The following is a 20,330-nucleotide window of genomic DNA, read 5'->3' as shown; positions in this document are numbered from 1 at the left end:
GTGGATCTCTTGAAACTCTATATAGTCTATCCTAAGTCTCAAAAATGAAAAACATAATTTCTTACAACTTGAATAATAGTTTAAATCATATCTTGGCATTCAAGTAAACTTAGTTTTTTAGAGAGAAAAAAATCTGTTTTTATAAGTTTGAAAAACTTAGAGCAATTTGTGATATTTAGTGTGATTGTCTTACAAGGATTCAAACCATACAAAATTGAGTATTAGTGATCCTTAGCCATACTTAGACTTCATCATTCTTATCACAAAGAAGAGTCACCATAAGATTAGGTTAATGAACTTGTATAACAATCAAAGTGATGTAATTTTTTGTTGGGAAAATTTGATTAATTGACTTGAGTGAATCTTGGTGTGAGATTTGTAAAGTGATACTTAAATTACATAGTAAAAATCTCTTAATACAAGTCAAGAGGACTCGGTGTAACTTTAAGTCAGTGAATGTATGATTTTCTCAATCCATAGTCTTAAGTTGGTGAAGATGTGATTTTCTCAAGCCATACTGTTTTCAATTTTACAATACTTGTTCTTAACTTTTATCTTTGTTGCACTTCTGATTCTAACAATTTTTAAAGAACAAAAAGTCTACAAAATTAAATCATCTCTCTTTTAGTTTGTCATCTATACCCAAAAATCAAAACTTTTTTATTATTATTACCATTTTTAAAATTCAAATTTAAATATGGTCATAAACTCAAAAGTTCCAATTGAGTATATTTTGGGTTGTGGAACACCTAATTTTTTTTGTGATGAAAAACAACTTAATATTTTTTATAAAGCGCATAGGTTATTGTAATATCAAACAAATGTGTAAAAAACAATTATTCGATCTTAAAAAAAATAAAAGTAGTCGGAACACTCATTTTGGGGGAAATTATTAATAAGTATATAAAGTTAAAAAATTATCACATTACCCAGGTAAAAAATAGTTATTGGACCTTTAATAAATAACAAACTAATACCTTATCTACAATTGTTTATATTTATTTAATTAAAATACGAAAATTAAATGAATATTTTTTGGTATAATCAATGGTATCAAATTATCTTTTAGGTAAGGAATTAACCATTTTTAAGATGGATAATTGTTCCCTCAACTAGTGTCACTCTGAAAAATTATACACATGTTTTTTAAAAGAAACCATCCATTATTCGATTAATAAGTGACCATAAAGTCACTCCAAACATTTTTTTAAATAATTATTTAAAAGAAAGAAAACTAATTTTTCCAGATATTAATTAGTTATAATTGAGCCCATAAGTAACAATTAACCTTTTTAAAACATTTTGTATTTTAAATTAGTTATTTAAAATTGAATTTTCCCATTATTGAGCTAATAAATACTCAATTAAAACTTCTTTATTATTATTCTTATTTTATTAGAGCACGGAATCATATTGAAATCTGTATTCAATATCCATCCTTCATTTATTAATTAAGTCTTTAATCATTTATTTTTGTACAACATTTTTCTAAGTTTGTGACAGATTTACATGAAAAATAATTCTCTATTTAGTTTCTTTGTGCTTTTAGTGGACATCAATTTAATTTTTAATAAATTTATATTTATATTTTGATTTCAACTTTTAAAAGGTAGATTCATGTTAGTCAATTTGTTAATATTAAGATAGTTGTTGATATGATATGTTAACAGCACACATAATAACTACAAGTTGGAGAATTTTGTTAATTCATCTAAACAATGTCGTTTTGATTTTAAAAAAACTAAGACACAAAACAACATCATCACAACATGTTTTTTGTCATCTTCCTCCACCTCAATAATAACTCTAAGAAAACACATTTATTCCACTCCTCCAAATTTATGTAAATATCATATTAGTCAAATCAGTAAACCAAATTTTGAATCATTAACTATGTCTTTTCACTCCCAGATCATCCTTATTGATACTAAGTTGTCATATTATCCTTAAAGAAAAAACATATATTAGTTTCCGTTACCCCGTAAATAACGTATTAGTCCAATTGGTAAACAAAATTTGAAACCACAAACCATGTCTTTTTTCACCCCAAACCACCTTTATTGATACTAAAAAAAAATCAAAAGATAAGATGACATATCATAACTACATTAATTTCAAAAGTAAGTAGTCTTGTAGTTAAGTTAAACACAAGCATTTTTCACATAAACAGCAGTAATGATTTTAACTCAAATGAAACATAAGATTCTTAATGCATAATGAACAGCCTGCCAAACATAAATTTCATGAGATTCGCTAAATAAAATTGCTAATGGGGTACTCACCGAGATAAATCAAACATAAATAAAAGTCCTCTATTTTGATATATGTGAGTTTTAAATCAAACATAAATAAAAAAAAAGTATCACTTTAGAAACATGTGTTACTTTTGTAAGAAAGAATTGTAATTCCAGCTAGTTATGTTTGGGCTTTGTAAATGTACTGGTTATTAGAACTTACTATAAGTAGAAGGGGAATTATTAAATTTCTGTTGGTTGTTGATAACAGATTCCATTAATAGAAACTTTCCTATTCATCATCTTCTACCACTAGCATTCTTTCTAAAACACGTTTTCTTCTTCTTTAACTCTCATTCTTCTCATTCCAACAGTGGTATCACGAGCTAATAGATCACGAACCTGTGGGTGAACACATGAAAAAGAAAAGGATGAATCAACACAAAATATTCAAATCGCAAAAGGAAGATGGCAACCTCAAATGGGTTTGCAATGAACCTTCCTATGTTAGATGGGAAGAATTATGATCACTGGTCCATCCAGATGAAAGCAATTTTTTGGCTTTCAGAAGTGCCGTGAAGTTGTGCTAAATGGGGTTCAACAACTTGGTGAAAATCCAACAAAAGCTCAGAAGTTGGAATTCAGGGAAGCTGTAAAGAAGGATTGCAAGGCAATCTTTCTAATACACCAATGTGTTGATCACTCTAACTTCGACAAGATCTCAGAAGCACAAACATCAAAGGAGGCTTGGGAGACCTTGGAAAAGTGTTATGGTGGTAGCACAAAGGTAAGGAAAGTCAAATTGCAGATGATGAGAAGACAGTTTGAGCTGCTACAGATGGAGGAGGATGAAAGAATATCAGATTACTTTGCAAGAATCAGAAGCCTCATTAATCTGATGAGAGGCTGTGGTGAGCAAATGAATGAGCTAAGCATAGTTGATAAGATCCTTAGGACACTCTCTACCAAGTTTGACATTGTGGTAATTGCAATAGAGGAATCTAAGGATCTTGAAACCATCAAGATAGATGAGTTGCAAGGTTCATTGGAAGCTCATGAGCAAAGACTGATGGAAAGACAGAATGGTAGGCTCACACAACAAGCATTAAGTGCACAGTTCAAGAAGAAGTGCATGAGTTATCATAATGCAAAGAAGAAGGAATCTGATAAAGTACAAGCTGAGAAGAGGGAAGGAACAGAACCCTCATCTCTAAGCAATCTGATATCAAAATCAGCAGGAAATGGAACAATCAGAACAGTTATTAGAACAATGCCAAGAAAAAGAAAGATAAGAGTAAAATTCAGTGCTTCAATTGCAAGAATTATGGGCACTATGCTTCTGAGTGTAAGTCTAAAAGAGTGCATAAAGTTGAGGAGGCAAGACTTGCTAAGGATGAGAATTCAGATGAAGAAGTGTTGCTGATGGCACAAAATGAAATCACAGAATTGATGTTGAGTGATGGTGTTGAAGCTCAGATGGTCACTACAAAGGATGATGCAGATAGCTAGTATCTGGACACAGGGCGTTCAAATCACATGACAGGCCAGGGATTGGTTCATACAACTTGATGATTCAGTAAGAACAAGAGTCAAGTTTGCTGATGATAGTTTCATAACAGCAGAAGGAATGGGCAAAATAGTGATCAAAAGAAAGGATGGGATTGAAGCTTATATTTATAATGTGTTATATGTGCCTAAAATGAAGAACAATCTAATTAGTCTTGGGCAATTGCTTGAGAAAGGGTACAATATATGCATGAAAGATAGAATGCTGAAGATCTACAATGAGGAAGGGAATCTAATCTTGAAAGCTCCATTGTCTCAAAACAGAACTTTCAAGATTGGAATTCAACTAGCTGATCACAAGTGCTTGAAGTCAATTGTAGATGAAACTTGGGTTTGACATCAAAGATTTGGGCACTTAAGCTTCAGAAGTATGCATCAACTGAGCATGAATAGTATGGTTCTTGGTATGCCTATCATCAAGAATGAAACTGAAACTTGCAGAGAATGTCTCATTGGTAAGCAAACAAGGAACAGTTTCAAGTCCTTCATACCAACCAAATCCACTAAACCCTTGGAACTGGTTTACACAGATGTATGTGGACATATGGAGGTACAATCAATTGGAGGTAACAATTACTTTGTAACCTTCAAAGATGATTATACAAGGAAGATGTGGATTTATTTGATAAAGAGGAAAAATGAGGTCTTTGCTAAATTCAGAAGTTACAAGTTGGCTGCTGAAAATCAAAGTGGAATGAAATTGTTATGCTTAAAGAGTGATGGAGGGGGTGAATATGTCTCTCATGAATTCAATCAATTTTGTGAAAGAGAAGGCATAATTCATGAATTAGTTACTCCATACACACCTCAGCATAATGGAACAGCAGAGAGAGTAAATAGATCTGTGCTAAACATGACAAGAAGTTTGCTAAAAAACAAGGATCTTCGAAAACAGTTTTGGGGAGAAGCTGTGGCAACTGCAACCTACTTGCTCAATAGAAGTCCAACAAGGAGACTCAAAGGCATGACACCTGAGGAGATGTGGACAGGGATTAAGCCTAGTGTGGCACACCTCAGAATCTTTGTCTCAATATGTTACAAACATGTACCTGATGTAAGAAGAAAGAAACTTGATGATAGGAGTGAAAGGTTGATCTTTCTTGGGTACCACTCAACTGGAGCTTACAAGGTATTCAACCCTACTAATAACTCTTTGTCCTTCAGTAGAGATGTCATATTTGATGAGACACAAGCATGGGATTGGAATGTAAAACCAGAAGCCTCAAACAGATCTGGCCAGATGAACATTGAAAATGCTAGTCCAATAGATGAACTAAATACAGATGTGATAGACAATGCAGACACATTGGTTGAAAACTCAGATGCAAGACCTCAGAGAGAAAGACAATTGCCACCTAGATTGAGAGATTTTGAAGTGTTCTCAGATAACTCAATCACATTAGAAGGGGATTTGGTTCACATGGCTTTATTAGCAGAGATGGAACCCATTACTTTTGATGAGGCAGTAAAGCAAAGATGTTGGGTTGAAGCTATGCAAGAAGAGATAAAGTCTATTGAAAGAAACAATACTTGGGAACTAACAAATCTACCCAAAGGAAAGAAAGCAATCTCAGTGAAGTGGGTGTACAAAGTCAAGTTGAAGCCTGATGGATCAATAGCCAAGCATAAGGCTAGATTGGTAGCAAAAGGTTTCCTGCAAAAACCTGGACTAGACTTTGGAGAAGTGTTTGCACCAGTGGCCAGAATTGAGACAGTGAGGTTGGTCATAGCTATTGCTAGTCTTGAAACTTGGAGCTTGAGTCAAATGGATGTGAAGTCAGTTTCCTAAATGGTCTATTAGACAAGGAAGTTTTTGTGAGCCAACCTACTGGCTTTGAAGTCTCAGGGCAGGAACAAAAGGTTTACAAACTTCACAAGGCACTCTATAGGTTAAAACAAGCCCCTAGAGCATGGAACAAGAGAATAGACACATTTCTTGTTCAACAAGGACTTATAAGGTGCACAAGTGAGCATGGAATTTATGTGAAGTGTACACCTGAAGCAACATCAGTAATCATATGCCTCTATATGGATGATTTACTGATAACAGGTTGCAAAATGGATGAGATTGAGAGTATCAAGAACAGCCTAAAAACAGAATTCGAAATGACTGATCTTAGCACACTATCATACTTCTTGGGCATGGAATTCATAAGGAATAGTAGAGGGATACTAATGCATCAAAAGAAGTATACCTCTGATGTACTCAAGAGGTTTAATATGTTTGATTCAAGTCCATCCTCCACACCAGTAGAAGCAGGAACAAGTCTATACAAAGAAAGCTTGGAAGATGAATCAGTTGATCCTAGGCTCTATAAACAGATGATTGGTTCACTAAGATACATTTGTAACTCAAGACCAGACATCACTTATGGAGTTGGCTTGGTTAGTAGATATATGGAGAAACCTAAACACTCTCATCTGATTGCAGTGAAGAGGGTGCTTAGATATCTCAAAGGAACCATGGATTTTGGAGTACACTTTCCTGCAAGTATTGAAGGCAATTTGAAAATAATTCATGGCTACACTAATGCAGATTGGTGTGGAGACAAGGATGATAGGAAGAGCACCACATGCTACTTGTTTAAGCTTGGTGATGCTTCTATTAGTTGGAGTTCTCAGAAGCAGAAGGTAGTTGCTCTATCATCATGTGAAGCCGAATACAATGCTGCTTGCTTAGGGGGCTGCCAAGGTTTGTGGTTAAACTCTCTGGTGAAGGAGTTGGGGATTCATGCTAATGACTCCATGTTGCTTCTTATTGATAATCAGTCTGCAATAAATTTGGCAAGGAATCCGGTGTCTCATGGTCGCAACAAACACATTGAAACAAAGTATCACTTCTTAAGAGATCATGTGGAGAAGGGCAACTTGAAGGTTGAATTCTGTACCTCACAGAATCAACAAGCAGATATCTTGACAAAATCTCTAAGGAATGAAATGTTTGAATCACATAGGAGAAGGCTTGGAGTGATTAGCATAACCATCTTGAATTAAGGGAGGATGTAGGAAAGAATTGTAATTCCAGCTAGTTATGTTTGGGCTTTGTAAATGGGCCGGTTATTAGAACTTACTATAAGTAGAAGGGAAATTATTAAATTTCTGTTGGTTGTTGATAACATATTCCATTAATAGAAACTTTCCTATTCATCATCTTCTACCTCTAACATTCTTTCTAAAACACGTTTTCTTCTTCTTTCTTCTTTAACTCTCATTCTTCTCATTCCAACAACTTTCTTATATGTATGAAGATTTGAAAGAATATTTACTAAGAGAATATATCATTTTCTTTTCATTAATATAACTCCTTCTTAAGCACTAACTCCTTTGGTTGATATAATTCCCGAACCCAACTTCATATTTATCATCTCAAAAGTTCACTACTTGCTTGAACATCCCTACCACGATTAAAAAACACACTAGTCCCTACTAACATAATGCCAAGACATATAGCTTAAACTTTACTATTGGGTTTGGGTTCCCTTCCTATGTGGAGAAAGACCTAATTGGGCAAAACCCACTTCTACCACTTAATCTAATGAATAGGGTTAGATGAGGCAAATGTGTGAAATCAGTTTAGGAAAAAATGAGGCAATACAAAAAATGAGGCAATACAAAAAATGAGAGAGAAGTTGAAAGAACTCAACCCACAAGAACCCATAGCAGTTGTGGAAGATTTGCGACTGTGTCTTCATTCATCGTTGGATGGGCTGAAATTTGGACAATAAGTTCACAACTTCTGGTACTTCATTCTGAGTTGTTGGATCAGTGAGAAGTCGTCCGAGGTGGTAGAATACGAGCTATAATAGTGACTGTTTTTCTGGTTTTTTCTGCAACTTTGTGTTATCATTTTCAAGGTTGTTGCTCTATTGTATGCCGTAATGTTGAGCATGTTTTGTGCTATATTTTTGAGACACACTTGTATTCCTATTTTGCTCATACTAGAGCTTGTTTGTCTGACTTGTGCCCATAGTTTTTACTTCTCACATCAAGAAGGTTTTCCAAGTTAAAAGTCTCTTGTGTATTCTTACTTACTGCCATTATTTGTTATTGCTTCATATACTCGGTTAGAGTTTTCAATGTTATTGGGTTGAAATTTCCATCATTTACTTATGTAAGCTAGGTACTTATTCATTTCATGCTGGATTGAAAAAGCTATATCAACTAGAAAGAAACTCTCACATGTCCACCATGTGTCCCAACCTTGTTATCTTTATCAACTCGGTTATATAAAAACCTATGGTTAAACTCAATAGTAATGACATAATCATGTCACATTATTAAAACTTGAAATCATCAAAAGGATTGAAAAAACTTTTTTAATTAAAATAAATTAAAAAATAACTTGATACTAATAGGGATGATTTGGAGGTGAAGATCTAGGGTGAAAAACCCAATTTATGTTTCAAAATTTCATTTATCAATAAAGACTAATATGATACTTACAGAAATCTCAAGAGATTAAAACAAATATTTTTTTGGAGCTAGTGAGGTGAGAAGATAAGTCATTTTTTATTTTATTTTTTAAAAATTGGAAAAAACATCATTTTAGTGACATGGCAAAAAATTTCAACGTGTAATAGTCACATCTACAATAACCTGACACATGAGCCATCTTGTTAATATTAACAAACATGAATAACATATGTTTTATTGAAATTACATAAACAGCTCATTTCTGTTTTTTTGTTTCATACAGGTATCCTCACACTAGAGACAATCATGTCCGAGTAAAAAATATCCACAGGTATGTGGGGCTAATTCTCCCAGCGGATATTTTTTCCATCTACAAGACTCGAACCCGAGACCTTGCTTAAGGGGAATCAAACATATACCACTTGAACCAACATCCGTTGGTACCCGAGATATTGTTGAAGGGAAACCCATATTTGTTTTGTACATATATAAACCACATCTATTTATATTCATACATCACATTAACTATATATGCATGAGAAATATATTTTAAAACAAAAAGGTGATAAATGTAATAATTAAATTAAATATAATATGTTATATCATGAAGACAAATCCAATAATATAGGAGTGAATGCCCGTTTATTATTGTTGGTTCGTTACAAAATGCATCAATAATTCTGATGAGATATTATTCTAATAACTTTTATACTATATTGTAACGAACAAACACAATGTTGATATCTTGACTCATATACTATTCAGAATTGTGTCCTTAATATACCATATTTTGTTTAATTTAATTACGATGAACATATTTTTTATTTTTATCTCTCATGCATTAACATGTAAAATATATATACATTAGAATAATTTACATAAATATAAAAACTAAAAGAATACTCAAAACTCATAAATTTATTAGAAACTCAATTGATTCTAATGAAAACACGAGGGACCTGGTACAGTGGTACTAATGAAAAAGGTAAACTATTAATGCTCCACATTTATTTTGAACCGGAGTTTTGTGAACCGGAGCAGCATCATGCACAAAACCCAATACATATTGGCGCCAAACCTTGTTACATTCACAATCTCACTCACTATCTCAAATCCCCACCGTGAACGAGCACATCGCCGCCGCCACAATTTCACTCACTAACCTCGCCGCCGCCACAGCCACAGCGTCGATTGGCTCGTGTGCTATAAACTTCGTCTCATTCTCCTTTTCTCACTCTTTTTGAACTCTAACCCTAATTTATTGCTCCTGTATCCCAATTCCAGAAGGTTCGAATTTTCGGAATCAGTTGAGCAATGGCGGAACGTCGTCCTTCTAAGCGCTCCAAAATCACGAGGTTTGTAGAATGTTCTAGTTCCTTTTCTTACTTCCCTGCAAACCGTTTTCGGCTTTTAGGGCAATGTCATTGTTGTTAGTGTTGTTCTTAATCCATGGCGTGTTAAGTGAAAATGAATTGGAGTCATGAAAGTTGGAAACTTGAACTTGATCATTGTTATATTTTGTTGGAATTGTGAACACGTAAGGGTATGAAACAGCATGAACTCAATTGTCACTTAGGTTATGTTTTGGAGGGGTTACTTTTCATTTGAAGTAAATATCCCCTCAATTGAGAAAATTTCAAATTGAGAGTGAAAAAGCAAGTGAGTTGACTTATTCGTTTTGTTAAAACATTTTTTGATTTTTTTCAATTTGGAAATTCAAATCCCTCCAAATTCCAAACATGCTCCTACTGGTTCTGTTTTACTTTTATGGACTTATGCTCCACCTATGGTATTAGGGAGTTCATAATGAGTAAATCATACTTTGTTTCAAAATTATGTGTATCTCCTTGTGTTCATCATTTTTTCTATTTTTATATAATTTTTTTTTTTCAAATTACTAAATGGTTACTGAGTTGATATTTCAAGCTTTATTTCAGGGGGGAAGATGATTATATGCCTGGAAACATTCTTGAGATTGAGCTTGATAAGTTCATGACCTTTGGGCACCTAAAATGCAAACCAGGGCCTCGATTGAATCTTGTTGTTGGACCCAATGGGTCTGGAAAGAGTTCTCTTGTATGTGCTATTGCTCTTGGCCTCTGTGGAGAGCCCCAGGTTGGTTTGTGTTTTACTGCACATGAACATAGTTTTCTTGATTTTTTATTTTTGACAAAACATTGTCTAAAGACTGTTTCTTGTAGTCACTCGGGCGAGCAACGAGTATTGGGTCATACGTGAAGAACGGAGAAGAGTCTGGCTACATTACAATTACATTGAGAGGGGACCATAAAGAGGAACGTATTACCATTACACGTAAAATTAATAAAAACAACAAGTCTGAATGGTTGTTAAATGGTTGGCTTCTTGGTACTCTAGATATCTACACATAATTTTATTGAATGCTATTATTATTATTTTGACATTAATTGTTAAATCTTTTGATTGTGGTCAACTGTAATTTAAAAGAAAGATGGTTTCTGGGATAGTAAAAACTGTGCTGGCTGCTGAGTTGAGTCCATTATTTTTATCTATTTCTTCACCGTTTTAAACAAATATCTGCTGAATTAGTCCTACCCACATTTACATATAAATTGTTAAGAAGTTTTTCTAGTCTCAATTTTCATGATTTTGGGTTTTATTATTCACATGTAAGAATATAGTTCTAAAAACAATGTGGTATTTGCTTCTCAATGTTAGAAGACCTATCTTTGCAAAAATATGTTCTTGGTTTTTTATGTGTACTGGGCTTGTCCTTATACCCCCTGGAGAAAATTTTCTTTGTTCTAAAGGTTTTGTTAAATTAAGGATACCAAATTTATTGGGCAAAGTGCAGTTTTATCTATTATTCGGTGAAAATGGTTGCGGTGGTTTTTTCTACCAAAAGTTTTTTACATCCCTCACAAATCTGCCTTATAAGAACAGCAATTCAGATTCTCCCATGTTCCAATTTTATATGATGAGTATTTATATATTTGGGTATGACATGTGCTAACTGCTAAAAGAACATAGTTTAAATCATTCATGAGAAAATTTTGAACAATATGATGAAATAATTATGTGATTTGTCAATGTGCTCATTTCAGGAAATGTAGTGCCCAAAAAAGATGTTGCTGAAACCATTCAAAGGTTTAACATCCAAGTTAATAATTTGACTCAAGTAAGCATATAATCTACAATCAATACATTTTGTTGCATACATTTTTATTCCAGAAAGCAACTAGCTTTTTGTTATATGAATATTTTAGTTATCCAGAATTTCTCACTTTCGAAAGAAGATCACAGTGTTCAAATTGAGATCAACTTCTAGATGCGACTTCTCTGGTGTTTTGGTTTCCTCATAAACTTACATGTTTTAGATCATGAATGTTGTAGAAGCTCGTTTATGGCTGTTTTCATGCCACCCTTCTCTTTTGATTTGATTGGAGATAAGATGAGGGTTCCTTCCTACTTTTGCACCCATAAGTTTCATTTGATGAGTTGTAGTAGAAATATTAGAGAAGTAGCATAGTTATAGTGGTTATCTGTTTAAACCTGAGTTCATTATTGATCATGCCTCTGCTTAGTTAGGAGAGGCTGATAAGGGAACATTTACCCTGTTGAATACTACCAGCTGTGAAGTATCATTTCTGATATCCGATTACTTTCCAGTCTCTGTGTTCTCTCTCAACCCTAGATCTTTTTGCACGGTACCACTTGCACAATGGCTCACACTGCAATCAATCCTCATGGAACCTCCAGAACTCCATCACCACCATCTTCCGTTGCTCCACCTTCTTCTCCCACTCTCCCTCTTCCATCCGCAATTAACTGACGAGAACTTTCTTATTTGGGGCCAGGTCATTGAAGCGGTGCTAAAATCTAATTGCGCTGAACAATTTGTTCATGTACCTCCAATTCCTCATAGGTAGGTACCTCACCGATAAAGGCGATAATGATTGTGTTAATGATCATAATCTTCTCATGGTTGTTTAATTCTCTTTCCAAAGCATTTCAACCTAGAAGGTTCATGCCTACCAAAGCAAGAAGTAGACAATTGCAATTGCAACTTCGGTCTTTCTCCATGGATCTATTGTTCATCATGTAATGACTCAATGTAAGATACCACAATCAAATAAAACTGTACTAAGTTTTTTGTTCTGCTTGTTGTATGGGGAAAGACCACAGTTTGCCTGCTCCTTCATTCATCAATGGCTATCAAATCCCTTTTGAACTTTTATATTTTGACCTATGGGCCCTTGCCCCTGTGTATTCTGTCTTGAGTTTCAGATACTATTTTCCATTGTGGGTGCCACCACTAGACATACCTGGCTTTTCTGCTTAAACAAAAGTCTAACACTATTCAAGTTTTTGAACACATTTTCTTAACATGGTTCAATTCAAACCCAGTTTAATATTTTTGGTAAATCAATTCAAAGTGACTGGGTATGGGAGTTTAGACCATCCACTTCCTATCTACAATCACTGGGCATTATTCACAGAGTAACTTGCCCCCATTCACATCACCAAAATGGTACCAAAGAAAGGAAGCATTGTCATATAGTTGAGACAGGTCTAGCTCTAATGCTCTATTAGTACATACTTGTTTAGTCTTTACCTTTGTCCTTTGGGAACATGTATTTACTATTGCTGTTTTTCAAATCAATATGTTAGCATCTCCCTCTTTACACTATAAATCACCATATATTCTTTGGTATATAAAGCCATTTATGGTCTAAAGAAGCACCTATGCAGTGGTTTGAGAGACTAAGGGTTTGCGAGTTGGGTTTTGAAGGGGAAGGAAGAGGGCCTCCAGAGAGACGATACACCTGTGAGATGGCTTTGAAGTCTTCCCTTTCCCTCTAAAACTCAACTCGCTAACATGCCCTAAGGGCATTCTCCTTAGTTATGGGTTTCACATCAGCAAATGTGACAATTCCTTGTTCATACACAGTTCATCCACTTACAAAATCAATGTTCTTCTGTATGTTGATGACATTATTGTCACAAGATGCCCCCCTTCACATGTCATGAAACTAATTGAGGATCCAAGTGCCACTTTTGCTCTTAAACAACTTAGAAAACTTGACTACTTTCATGGCATATAAGCGAAACACCTTTCAGATGGCTCTTCATTTCTTTCATAATCCATGCATGTTAGAGATCTCATTGATATAGCACATATGGGTTCAATAAAGCCAATATCTACACCGATGGCCTTTTGCAGTAGGCTTACTAGGGAAGGAGCTAACTACTTTCACGACCCAACTCTTTACTGATCAATTGTTGGTTTCCTTCAGTATGCCATAGTAACAAGACAATATATCACTTTATTATGATTAGAGTCTGTCAGTTTTTTATCCCAACCCTTAGAAGATAATTGGTCAGCAGACCTATCCCAACTCTTTACTCATGGTCTTTATTTGAACTTAGCTTCTTCTGCTAGTCCTTTGTCCTTACTAGCCTTCTGTGATTCTGAATAGGCTAAAGATTCAGATGATAGAAGTCAGCATCTGGTGCTCTCATCTTTGTGAGCCCTAATCTTGTTACTTGGTGGTCTAAAAAGCAGAATACCATCTCTAAGTCCAACAGTGAGGCTGAGTCCTGCCTTGCCTTAGCAGCACAAGAGATCATGTGGGTTCAGTCCTTGCTTACTGAGCCCAAATTTGCCTACATTGCTCCTCTTATATTGTTTGACAATTTAAGCACAGTTTCTATGGCCCACAACCATGCTTCATTCAAGAACAAAACACATTGAATTAGACCTTTTCTTTGTTAGGGACAGTGTTCAGGACAATACCCTTCAAGTCAAGTTCATTCCCTGAGTTTCAGACTGCAAATATTTTGACCTAGGCTTTATCATCCAACTAGATTTGCTGCTCTCAGATGACAGCTCAAAGTTATTGACTTTTTGCTTTTTGCCATACACCCTCAGTTTCAGGGGGTTGTTTTAGAGAAGTAGCTTAGTTATATTATCATGGGGTGAATTATAGAACTAGCTCAGTTATAAGTCTAGTTATCTGTGTAAGCCTTAGTTCATTGTGTATTATGCCTCTGCTGAGTCAGTAGAGGCTGATTTGGGAACTGTTACTACGTTGAAGACTACCAGTTGTATATCCTGCTATTACATCAGAACTATATGTCTGTATATAACTGATAACTAATTGTTATACTTCAACAATCATAATAACATTTCTGATATTCGGTTACTCTCTATTCTCTCTCTCTTCTCTCTCAACAATGTTTTGGATACTCATTAAAGCATTCTATGTTTTGTTTGGTGTGAGACTCAAACCTTGTGTTGATGTAGATGCTTGGATTGTGTTTTGATTCATTACTAAATTTTGTGCATTATTATTTTTATGACTGTGAGATGCTTTTCTATGATTTCAATCCTGAAAATAATTTGAATTTCAATTATTTTCTGGATGCACTTCCCACTCTTAGTTTCTGATGTTGAGGTACATGGGGGCTTGTATTGCATTATAGAAATTAAAAACATTTATTTTCTTTAGTTTTAAATAATATAAGCTTGTTAGTTGGGATTGATAATGAAAATGTTAAAAAGTTCGCGTGTCTGTTTGCTCCATGTTGCTGGTCCCACAAGTGGGGTAAACCTTGGTTGTCATTGGATAATACTCAGGATTGGGAAGCGGGGAAAACACTAAAACCAAGATAGTTTTTTTTGGTCGGAGAATTTTCTAGCCATATCATAGAGATTCGACAAACTAGACAAGATATGATTAGAAATAAATGCATTAGGAGAAAGTTGGAGTAGCAGTAAAATAAAACATTCTGCAGCAGTAAAACGTGTGAAACCCTCTCCTCCTCTTTCCCTCTTTCTGTAGCAACGAAAAGGCTCTGCAATTTTTGGCCACTCACTCTCATGTCAACCTCTTGCATGCACATTTTTGGGGCAAAGCATCTCCCTCTCACTTCCCTTCTCACATACCCACTTATTGCACAACATGTCCTCATCACAACCTCCCACTGTCACACCCACTCCCATTAGTGCCAAACACAAGTTTTTCAAAACTTAAAGAAATAGTATAAATTACTTAAATTTGTAGTATTTTATTGTATTTTTTCCCTTAGCTGTAGCGGCCATCCTGCCATAGTGTTTTTTGGGTCGGCTACTTGCTCCGATATCTACAATTGACTAGGTCAATTGTCAATCTTTAAGAGTTAAGGGTTTAGAGAACTTTCATGAATTTTTTATTGCTTTATGGTATTGTGTTCAACTTCTATGTTGAAGATGGGAATTTCCTATAGTTTTTTTGAAAGAAACAAAGGGGTTACATAAAATAAGTGGATGTCTGAAAGTATACGTATATCTTTCCTATTATTTTTTTTTCGGTAAAGAAAAATTGTATTAAACTGAGCATAAGGGGTACCTTCCCAATAGAAAAGAAACGATCAACTAGTAATCTATTTAGAGACTAAAGTAATACAAAGTTTTGGATCTATATACTAATTTGTAAAAGATAAAGAAGTTTGAGTTACAAATGAGGAGAACCAAATCTAAGATCTAGTCTAGATTAAATCGAATAAGTGCACATAGCTCACTTCTTTACCAAAAAAGATAGCCCCATTCCTCATAATCCAGATTGATCATACAATAACAAACCACAACAGTCTCCAAGTTTAGCGCCCTTAGCACTTCCAAAGGAGTCATGAAGATTAAAAAACTCTATAATTGTAGAAGGAATGTCGATGGGGATTTGTAACCAAGAGTAGAAACCTTTCCACACGCTTGAGACAAACTCACAAGATTTTTTTATGAATAAATGATCAATATATTCGACATGGTTGTTACAAAGAGTGCAAATCATATCATCTACCCTTACTACAATATTCTTTTTGAACAATTCATCCTTCGTTGGTAGCCTTTGCCTAAGGAGTTTCCAGACAAAACAATAAATATTTGAAGGTACACAATTAATCCAACAATTCTTTAAAACTTTACCTATAGGTGATTGTTGATGGTTCAATTGAGCCATGTATCCATTGTCTCCCTCTTGCAGGAATGATGTTGAATCTAATCATACAAATTCCTAACCAATGATTCCTCTCTACCAAACAAATTCATTCTCCAAGTAATTTCCCAAGACCAAACATTGTCAATTTAGGAGCCACTATCTCCCACCCGAGCATGCTGGTTCCTAGCTAGGTTAAATAACCTAGGGAAGACCTCCTTAAGGCTCTGATGACCCACCCAAACGTCTTGCCAAAAAAAAGTTTGAAGGCTAGCACCAATTTCCTTCTAGATATTATCTACAAACCAACCACTAATATCTTTCCTATTATTGAGGTTGCCTTTTATTTTCCTTTTATGTTGTAAATAAGGCTACTACAAAGGTACTAAAACCTTGAACGTCATTTGGTTAGTTTTGGTGAGATTTAGTTGTTTGACATATGGAGGGATTGGAAGGCTATTTGGAGCTGATGTGCTATTTTTAATGTGTGTTTTGTTTTTCTTAGGAGGATAATTTATAATTTGTGCTTTTTAATTATATTTTAAAGGAAATTCCCCCCCCCAATTTATTTGTTTAATTATATCTGATTTTTCTTGCCATGATGTCATCTTGTCTTAGTAGTGCACGCTCCTTTGGGATCCTTGCCATGATGTCATCCCCCCCCCCAAATTATATATGCTTTTCTCTTTCTCTTACCTGACTAGTTGTTTGGGATCCTTGGCTTTTGTAGTTTTTACCACAAGACAGGGTCTGTGAGTTTGCAAAGTTAACTCCCGTGCAACTTTTGAAAGAAACCGAAAAGGCTGTTGGTGATGCACAGCTTCCAGAGCAACATCATGCACTAGTTGAGAAAAGTTGTGCATTGAAGCAGATTGAGCTGGTAAGTTCACCCTTTGCTAAGAAATGGTAGCAATGATCTCAATGTTAGCTATTTGTAAACATAAAGGTCACTTCACTAGTTCTGTTTCAGTCTTTGGAGAAAAATGAAGAACGTTTAAAGCAGATGAAGGAGCTCAATGGTGAACTAGAGAAGGACGTTGAGCGAGTTCGTCAAAGAGATGAACTTCTTGCCAAGGTATATATGGGATTTTGTTGATTACATTCTTTGTCTGAATGTCTGGTATGGTATGGTAAGGGATTATAGAGCCATTTGTGCTGTTGTGTAAATTTTTTTGGTGATATGCTATTCTCATCATTTTCTCTTCTCATTTAGCTTGTTTTCTGATCTTTCTGCCTAGTAACTTTTCTCTCCAAGAAGTGTTATTTTTTTAAAATAAAAAAGAAAAATCATGGTTATTTTGTTTTTACAGGCTGAAACCATGAAGAAGAAATTGCCATGGCTTAAGTACGATATGAAGCAATCTGAGTATCTGGAAGCCAAGGAGCGCCAGAAAGATGCAGAAAATGCATTGAAGGAGGCTGCAAAGATATTAAGTGATCTTCAAGAACCTATTAAGTATGATAATGTTTCCTATATTTATACTTATGCTCAACTGTTTAAGTTTCTTATCCCTAGAATGTGAATTGCTAGATGAGAAGTTTGCATATTTTAGCATGAGTGGATGTTGGGGTCTTGACTTTTGATCACACACTTAGTAAATTGGTTGATATAGCCTATAGCGAACTGTACAAGATCAAGTGGTAAATGCTTTTTAATTTGCTCTTATCTCTTTTCCCTTGAAGAAATCTCCTCTCACTCCTTCGTTACATTCATCATCCTCTTTCTCTACTTCATCACTCACTATATTGTCACCTACTCCTGTTTCTTTACCTTCACATGCTACTTCTCATACTCAACCACTCAATTCTACTTCTGCTTCTGTTGAGTCCCCCTCTCCTCATCCCAATTCCACTTCTCATAATTTGTCTCCTTCCACTTCTCATGCTTCTGAAAATCCTGTGTCTCCTTATACCTCTGTTTCTGATTCTTTTGAGGCCACTCCCTTGCCACCTTCTCTAGTTAATATTCACCCTTTGCTCACTAGGTCTAAGTCATCTGCTATTGGTCATCAAACAACTAATTTCCAAATTGAATATTGCCTTTGCTCTAAAGGATCTGGGATCCCTGGATTATTTTCTTGGTGTTGAGATTAAGAAACTTTCTCATGGCTCCTTACTTCTTACTCATCTAAGCACATCATGGACCTACTTGAAAAGGCTCACATGGAAGACATCAAGAGTTTACCAGCATCTATGGTGTGTGAATGCAAGCTCACTAGACATGGCAGTAACTACATAGATAGTCTCTCACCTCTCTCTATAGATCATTAACTGGAGCTTTGCAATATTTAACCACTACTAGACCTGAGCTCTCTTAGCCTTTGTTTGGAAGGGTAGAGTTAGAGAAGAGAGAAAAGAGAGAGAAGTTGAACAGAAATGAGAAATTTATTAAATTTGGTTGAGAAGAGAGAAAGAAGGGAGAGAGGAAAAAAGTGTGTGGCCACAAAATTTCATTCTTTCCAATTATGAGGAGAAAGTGAGAAGAGAAAGAGAACTTTACCCGGACAAGGATATCTTGTCCCAAATGGTGTCCCAAACCATACCAATTGAAAATGTTAATTAAAATTATAACATTTATTTTTAATTAATAATAAAACAACATTTTTCTGTCTCTTTTCTTTAGTTTAGGGACATTTTTATAATTTGAACCACAACATCATCACTCTCTTTTCATTTTCTATCCAACCAAACAAAAGAGAAAGAGAAGAAAATACTTCTTTCTATTCATTTTCTCTCATTCTTATCTTATACAAAACATCACAAAAATTTACTCTATTTCTCCTCTTTCTCTTTCTCACCTTTTTCTTTCTTACCTCTTTCTCTCTTCTTATTTTCTCTTGTAAACCAAATAAAACATTATAGTGAGTAAAATCTGTCAATTCTTATCCCAGCCTCAAGAAGAGCACTGGAAAGAACTCAAGTGGATTCTTAGCTGTCTAAAAGGAACACATGATCATTTATTGTTACCCAGACCTGCATCTAATCAACTTCCTCTTGGTCTGTATGCCTACTCTGATGTGATGCTGACTAGGCTTCTGATCCTGATGGCAGTAAGTCCACATCTGGCTCTAGCATCTACCTTGGCCCTAACCTGGTTTCTGGTGGTCAAAGAAGCAAGAATGAGTTGTTAGGTCTGCAGAAGTAGAGTACATAAGTTGCAAAACTGCTGTTGAAATGATGTGGATACAAAGTTTGCTACAAGAACTTGAGTTAAAGGCTACAACTCCTATTATCTACTATTATAACCTAAGTACAGTGATGCTATCTAGAAATCCTGTTCTACATTAAAAAACAAAACACAGGCTTGTTTTGGGTTAGGGAGAAAGTCATAAGCAAGAGAAGCATGTACCAAGTGAGCAGCAAGTAGCAGATATACTAAATAAGGCATTTTCAAACACAAGATTCACTATACTAAACCAAATGTCACAGATCAAAATCAAGCTCATCCATTCAGTAACCCTCAACTTGAGATCCACCCCTCAGTTTCAAGGGGGAATATTACAGTGTAGTTATATTGTGTGTTAGTTAAGTGGTGATAACTCTAGTCCTTATTGAGGCTCAGCTTATATGCCAGATGTCATCTCATTAAGCTATCTCTATATAAAGAGATGTACCCTTCTGTAATCATGGTAACAATCAACAGAAAACATATTCAGTTATTTTTTGCTACCTCTTTTTCTTTCTTACCTCTTTCTCTCTTCTTATTTTCTCTTGTAAACCAAATAAAGCATTATAGTGAGTAAAATCTGTCAATTCTTATCCTAGCCTCAAGAAGAGCACTGGAAAGAACTCAAGTGGATTCTTAGCTATCTAAAAGGAACACAGGATCATTTATTGTTACCCCCCCAATTTATTTGTTTAATTATATCTGATTTTTCTTGCCATGATGTCATCTTGTCTTAGTAGTGCACGCTCCTTTGGGATCCTTGCCATGATGTCATCCCCCCCCCCAAATTATATATGCTTTTCTCTTTCTCTTACCTGACTAGTTGTTTGGGATCCTTGGCTTTTGTAGTTTTTACCACAAGACAGGGTCTGTGAGTTTGCAAAGTTAACTCCCGTGCAACTTTTGAAAGAAACCGAAAAGGCTGTTGGTGATGCACAGCTTCCAGAGCAACATCATGCACTAGTTGAGAAAAGTTGTGCATTGAAGCAGATTGAGCTG

General features: G+C 35.1%; 2 protein-coding genes across 6 annotated transcripts in view; both read left to right on the top strand.

Annotated features, from left to right (window-relative positions):
* LOC109326848 lies at positions 2,651-4,137 on the top strand. Its single transcript, XM_019559726.1, has 3 exons — positions 2,651-2,719; positions 2,803-3,579; positions 3,778-4,137. Exons 1-3 carry the CDS (start codon positions 2,651-2,653, stop codon positions 4,135-4,137), a joined length of 1,206 nt encoding a protein of 401 aa, XP_019415271.1.
* Positions 9,298-20,330, top strand: part of LOC109335773 (structural maintenance of chromosomes protein 5) — a 31,992-nt gene continuing 20,959 nt past the window's right edge. For 3 of the 5 annotated variants that reach the window (XM_019571973.1, XM_019571979.1, XM_019571959.1), the window contains exons 1-7: positions 9,299-9,568; positions 10,151-10,328; positions 10,415-10,568; positions 11,297-11,370; positions 16,896-17,045; positions 17,136-17,240; positions 17,476-17,621. In XM_019571973.1, the coding sequence (XP_019427518.1) occupies positions 9,528-9,568; positions 10,151-10,328; positions 10,415-10,568; positions 11,297-11,370; positions 16,896-17,045; positions 17,136-17,240; positions 17,476-17,621 (848 nt within the window). In that variant the 5' untranslated portion in view covers positions 9,299-9,527. Of the gene's footprint in view, positions 9,569-10,150; positions 10,329-10,414; positions 10,569-11,296; positions 11,371-16,895; positions 17,046-17,135; positions 17,241-17,475; positions 17,622-20,330 lie in introns of all 5 variants that reach the window. The other 2 variants (XM_019571968.1, XM_019571950.1) reach the window with 2 other exon arrangements.

The sequence above is a fragment of the Lupinus angustifolius genome, chromosome LG02 (genome assembly GCF_001865875.1).
Source record: "Lupinus angustifolius cultivar Tanjil chromosome LG02, LupAngTanjil_v1.0, whole genome shotgun sequence".
Classification (NCBI taxonomy): Eukaryota; Viridiplantae; Streptophyta; class Magnoliopsida; order Fabales; family Fabaceae; genus Lupinus; species Lupinus angustifolius.
The sequence above is the reverse complement of the archived record's forward strand: the minus strand, read 5'-3'. Positions and strand labels throughout refer to the sequence as shown.

What these genes read in the sequence shown, in the direction of transcription:
- LOC109326848 (XM_019559726.1), top strand. Translation starts at nt 2,651, where the DNA reads ATGAAAAAGAAAAGGATGAATCAACACAAAATATTCAAATCGCAAAAG. An exon ending in AAGATGGCAACCTCAAATGG is followed by an intron (nt 2,720 to 2,802) that starts GTTTGCAATGAA and finishes TTTGGCTTTCAG; the next exon opens with AAGTGCCGTGAAGTTGTGCT. An exon ending in TGGGCACTATGCTTCTGAGT is followed by an intron (nt 3,580 to 3,777) that starts GTAAGTCTAAAA and finishes ATCACATGACAG; the next exon opens with GCCAGGGATTGGTTCATACA.